Genomic DNA, 5,806 nt, shown 5'->3' with positions numbered 1-5,806 from the left:
ACTAAATATATAGTAAATAGCTAATAAAAAGCCCCATTGTCTGAAAAAGGTTTACTTGGAGGAATAACGAGTGCTGACCTGAGCTCTGCTCCTTGAACATTTTGCTAAATTAATCATAATCCTGCAAAGACTTGCTGGGATAGTACATTTCATGCCTAACAACTTCAGTGCATTTAGATAAATACGTATGAACCTCTATAATATCAGGGCCCAAATCTCTCCTCAGTAGATTTGTTACTCTTCCTAAGTACAGAAAACAGCAATTGGAAATAAAAGACCAACTAAGGGCAAAGAAGCTAGGACGGTGAGTGTTCTCACTAAAACACTTCTATCCTCAGTTAATGGGGAGTGTAAATGGGAGTGAAAGCTTTTCCCTCTCGTTGACTTGAAATTCAGAGAAATGCTGGAAGTCTAAGTCGCTCTTACATTTCCTTGATGGAAAAGCAGGTGCATGAGGAACCATTTTAAAGGATGATACAGGAAAACCAGCAAGATGTAGCAGAAAAATATTTATTTCATCACACTGATAAAAGCTTTTTGTATCTTTGTACACAAAGGACACTACATTAAAAACCGTTTCCTTGAAAAATCTGTTCCATAGGGTGAGACTGACAGTGGGAATGTATGCAAGTCCATGCCCTATACCAAATATAAAACAAATACAGGGACAGAAAGCAGAGCGTATTAACCTTGTTAACTAATCAAGTTACAGCATTAAAATCACAACCTGCATTTAAATTCCTAATTCACCAATTATTTTACCTTTTGTAATTATATGTAATCTATAGTAATGTCTGACATTCCTGCAGTAACCAGCACTATAAATATTTTCTAAAGCTAGACACATCACTGCACACAAGATCAGGAGCTGATTTCCCAAGATAGTGCTATGAGGCAAATCAAGTCTTAGGAAAAAAAAAAGCAACATCCTCACGGGCTGTTAAGACAAAGCTACAGAAAGTTTATTTACCTGTTAATACCTCGCACCGCAAGAGACCAAAAAACATTAAAGCGCAGTTCAAAATAGTCATTTCAAGCACAGTTTAAGAAATGACAAGTAAAGTGCTTCATTTATTGCCACTACAACAGTGCAGTTTGTTTCATGACTTTGTGGGAATCACTGGTTTTGGTACAAAGGGGAGAAAGGAAGAGTGTCTATTTGCCAGCCCACAGACCTAGGAACGAGTTTGCACTGCTAAACCTCAATTTAGGTAAAAAAGCATTAAGGCGTATTTACCATTAGTACTGCTGGAAAAAGCAAGTGGGATCCTCCACACAACCCAGTTTGTTTTGGCTTTTACATTTGCTGGCTTGGACCCACAGAAGCATCTTAGCAGCTATATGAGTGCTGGCAGCACAAGAGCTACCTCTTTTTCTGGGGAAAGAACATTGTTCCGCAGGAGCCTATGGGGAGCTGCAGAGACAAACCAGGACTGACCTGCACCTGGCTAACGCTGTAGTGCTAAGTGGATTTTACCAATGCCCTTCCTCACAGACCCTGACAAGAATATGGCCAAGAACAGATCCAGTATGTGCATCTTCTCCCTGCAGACAGCCACCAGTGCTGCCTCCAGGATTATTCTGGGCTCTGGAGTGGTATTTTTCCAATAATGAAAATGAACAATACATATTAGAAAAGAATGTGCTGGTTTACATAAAGATAGCTAGAAAATGCTGTTTTAAAAGTTTACTCAAGTCGTTGTTCACCTTTCACCTTTCCTAAATATCTTTGCTGGCAGAACGGTCCTGTAGGCCAACTTCCTATTTCTACCCTCAAGCTGCCAGATTTTTTCCTGGGCTGGTGAGATCAGCAATTGGTCTTTTCATGCTTTTAATGCCTTAACAGCTTTGGTCAGGTTACTGTAAAATCCAGCTATGCTGGCTGGAAAGAAGGAATCCACCACCGTCTGGGGAAGATAGCCACCAAGATCAGTCTGAAAGAAACTGAGGAGTTCAGTCCTGTCTGGCTCCCTGCAAAGACAATGCAAGTGTTTTTATAGTCAGCAGTTTAAAAGCATTAAGAACTTTACAATAACTCTCATATGTATAGTCTGAGGATTGATATTTCTAAGTACTTTTTAGTTTTTAAATCAAACAACAGGCATCAATTCCAAATGTCAATGAATGTGGCTATCCCCGTGCATCAAGTTAAACTAGGTATACGAACTAATTAGGTACGTGACTGTTTATAAATTATGGCAGCGTAATAAACAACCAGATACCAGTTTACCAAAAGTTAAAGGCCATACTTCTATGTCCTGCTGAATTTCTGCTTAAGAGGTCAGCAAGAATCCTACCATCATGATGGTTCTTGTAACATTAAAGACTTCTGTCCAGGAAATGGAGACTAATACATTCCACAAAAGAAACAGAACAAAAAGGGCACTCAGTCATAATGATTATCAGTCAAAGGAAGACAGAAACATGCCAATTCCAAGAGCCTAGAGATCACAGGTGGCTACATACGCATTAACACAGCACACAGCGGACAAGAATGGCTTTAGAATACACAACATTGAAATGGATTGTTTCTTACCCTGGAAGAGGTATACAGAAACAGCCACAGGGATAATTAAAACCTCTCACAAAATCTGGTTGAGGAGGACACAGTGGGTGTTCCACATTGGTGGCTATAAGAAAAAGCGTACAAGAAAAGTGTCATTTTCACAGAAGATGGGAAATAGACCTTGGTACCCAAAGCACCACTTGAGAAGCAAACTCACTGTCTGAGAATATATTTAAGAAGAATGACAGCATAACCTTTTCAATGTGGGGCTGTGCCACACAACTGGTCAGAAAAGATCATTAAAAGGAACCACTCTAGTCACTGAATAGGGAAATCAAAGAAGTGTTTAATTCAGAAGCAGTTGTCACTGAGCTCTGTGCTAAGCATCAAGACACTTGAGGGAGTTTCACTGAACCCATGTTGTGTGACAGCACTACTTTTCTTGAAAGGTCATTCTAGCTACTTCCAACAAATCAATGCCACAGAGGTATATGCCACTTGACTACTCAGAAGCTGCACTCCAGCAATTCTTGGCAAGGCACTCCTGAACAGGATGGGAAAATAGGACAGCTAAACAGTGGGGCAATAAAACCACCGACTTGTAACAAACAGGATGAAAGTGAAAAAACAAAAGAAATGTCCTTCCACACAGTGGCAGCCCCTTATATGGTTTCACAAGAACAATTATATCCACATACAGGAGTGGTACATTTATTCAATAGTTTCACCAAAACCTAGAGGCTGTGCAGAAAATGTTAAACCAGGATCTAGCCTAAATGGGACTCCTTTTATGTAAATTCTTAAAACACCACCACCACACACACAAAAAAAACAAACCCAGAACTTAGTAGTAAATTAAATACTTACTCAATCTCGAAAGCATAGCAAGGAAAGAAACCATAGATCAACAGTATCATTATTATCTGAACATTAAGATGACTTACACACTCTGACAACAACAATGTAAAGAGACCAGTAGTATTTTATCTTCTGATCAAGATCAGATCAACAAGTACTGAACAACATGTTACTTATTATTACTGGTAGCTGCCGGTTACCTCCTAACATAACATGAACACGTTAAGACCACAAGCATCTTACCAGCAGACAGCATCATCCCATCTTCATACTGTTTGATTAGTACCACATCCACAAATTCTCTTGGGGAAATAATCCTCATGAAAGCTGAAGGTGTTGTGGTTCTGCATACAGAGACAGTCTGGAAATCACGAAACAGTTATGCCAGTTGATGCTTTAAAAAGTACAGCAGAAACCCCCCTGTACTTTCTGGTACTCTTTCAGTTACGCTTTCTACACTTATCAAGGAGTTCTGTTACACCCTTTGTTGAACAAAATGCGAATCAGCACAGTCAAAAGGCACCATGGTACGTTGACCAAAGACAGTTTAATGGAGAAAAACAGAGTGCTGTTGCGTTGCTTCCACGTTGATTAAGAACGGATACCACAAAGGATGCTGAAAATCAAATCTGACACATCTATGCTCACAGAACAGTTAACAAAGATAACTTCCTGATATCCTATCACAGGGAATACAGCTTGATACACTGGAGAAACCTTAACACTACCATCCCCTTTTGTGAGGCTCTGCGGCGGCAGGCTCCCCAAAACAGAGGTTTCCACTACACTGGTAAAGTGCTGGCAAGCCTAGTAAAGTCTACAAATTTCAAGTGGCGGGCTGCAACATTCATGAAGTTGAAGTTTGTAATTAATACTAAATGCCTGTAAGACTCCCCCAAGAAAAATAATCTTCCCATAACTTCCACTGAACATTCCTGGGACTGGCTGTGTTTGCACCCTGGCTGCCTCTGAGCACCTACATTCACTTCAGAATTTGGGACCTAAATACAATACCCTATCAAGGTTCTGACACGCTGTAAAGAAAAACAGACTGCATAACTGCAGCAGCAGAAACTACTGCATACATAGCATTTTCATCTATAATACTCTGTGTACAGCATCTCCATTTTAACGATAGAGACACTGAGGCAAAGCACTGGGTCCCAAGGTCAGTTTGCCAGTAAAAGGCAGAGTGCGGCATGCGCGGTGCAGAGCATCACGTGCTGCTGTGGTGAAAGATGGGGCCAGAATTAATGGCTGATGACATGAACGCTTCGCTGCTTATCTAAGTCTACGTATTCAGAAAACCTTCCTTTTCCCTCGCAAACAGCTTGTTAAAAATAATCACGCTTAACTTGATTTGCAGCATCTACAACAACGTAGATTACACATTCACATATTTTGAGTATGCGGTATTCAGCCAAGAAGGTATTAGTAGCTCCTTTCAGAATGATAAACCATTATTTAGAGAACATATGGAATCTGGGGGGACACGCTAATCATTCCTAATCCCAGTACTGTCAGCTTGATCCAGACAGGTTGTACAGTTTCTTGGACCTTTTTAACTCCCTGCACACACGTTGGCTGCCTCACGCAGCGCTACAACGGGAAGGTCTGTGCAGCACCGGTGCTGCTGAACACAACGCTGCATCCATCGCACCAGAACAGCTTTTACAGAACTTACATCGCTGATGGCTTCGACGACCTCAAAGTCCTTCACGTTTTGGTCCCACTTGGTCCTGAGCCCGCCGGCCACCGGCTTTATGCATTCCCAGACATCCCGGGGGCTAGCAGGCAGGATCCCCTCCGCCCTGTACCTACGGCGGCACGGAACGAAACCGAAACGAGCTGTTCTCCCCTGCCCGGCCCCCGCACCCCGCGGCGCAGGCGGCCCCGCACCCGGCCGCGCCGGGCCTACTCACACGTTGCCAGCGAACTCCACCGAGGGCCTCCAGGACACCGAGACCTCGCTCTGCGGGAAGGGGCAGCGTTCAGCCGCCGCGGCGGGCCGGCCCCCGCCCCGCCCCAGCCCCCCCCGCCCCGCCCGCTCACCGTGCGCCGGCAGCCCCGCCAACCGCCGGGGTCCCGCCGGTAGCGCCCCATCTTCTCGGCCGCCGCCTCCGCCAGCCCCGCGTAGTCCATGGCCGCGCAGGGCGCAGCCGCCGCTCGGCCACCGCCTATGAGGGCGCCGCGCGCGCACCGCCCCCGTGGGCCGATGGCGGCGCCGCCCCCTCACCTGAGGGGCCGTGCGGGGCGGCGGGCCCGCCTCGCCTCGCCTCACGGCGGGGTGGGTGGGGAGGGCTCTCGGACAGCCGGTAGCACCGGGCCTCCCATCCGGGCAGCAGCCTGAGCGGGAACGAGCCGCCGGGCGACGGACAGCTGCGAGAACGCGTTGCTCGGGCCGGCCCAGCCCCCAGGAGCGGCGGGAGCCAGGGCGGTTCC

The 5,806-nt window shown here is 45.3% G+C and overlaps 1 protein-coding gene across 1 annotated transcript; it reads right to left on the bottom strand.

The window, feature by feature from the left end:
- Nucleotides 1–494: 494 nt before the first annotated feature.
- Nucleotides 495–5,642, bottom strand: STARD5 (StAR related lipid transfer domain containing 5). The gene is made up of 6 exons (XM_055811244.1): nucleotides 5,417–5,642; nucleotides 5,287–5,336; nucleotides 5,049–5,181; nucleotides 3,608–3,725; nucleotides 2,537–2,630; nucleotides 495–1,971 (listed from the first exon to the last, which is right to left on the bottom strand). The coding sequence occupies exons 1-6, from the start codon at nucleotides 5,504–5,506 to the stop codon at nucleotides 1,824–1,826; spliced, it is 633 nt and encodes a 210-aa protein (XP_055667219.1). The 5' UTR covers nucleotides 5,507–5,642; the 3' UTR covers nucleotides 495–1,823.
- Nucleotides 5,643–5,806: the final 164 nt, after the last annotated feature.

Source organism: Falco peregrinus, chromosome 1, assembly GCF_023634155.1.
Source record: "Falco peregrinus isolate bFalPer1 chromosome 1, bFalPer1.pri, whole genome shotgun sequence".
NCBI classification, from domain to species: domain Eukaryota; kingdom Metazoa; phylum Chordata; class Aves; order Falconiformes; family Falconidae; genus Falco; species Falco peregrinus.
This window is presented reverse-complemented; position numbering and strand designations above follow the sequence as displayed.

What these genes read in the sequence shown, in the direction of transcription:
- STARD5 (XM_055811244.1), bottom strand. Translation starts at nt 5,506, where the DNA reads ATGGACTACGCGGGGCTGGCGGAGGCGGCGGCCGAGAAGATGGGGCGC. An exon ending in GTGGAGTTCGCTGGCAACGT is followed by an intron (nt 5,182 to 5,286) that starts GTGAGTAGGCCC and finishes GTGCCGCCGTAG; the next exon opens with GTACAGGGCGGAGGGGATCC. An exon ending in TCGTCGAAGCCATCAGCGAT is followed by an intron (nt 3,726 to 5,048) that starts GTAAGTTCTGTA and finishes CGTGATTTCCAG; the next exon opens with ACTGTCTCTGTATGCAGAAC.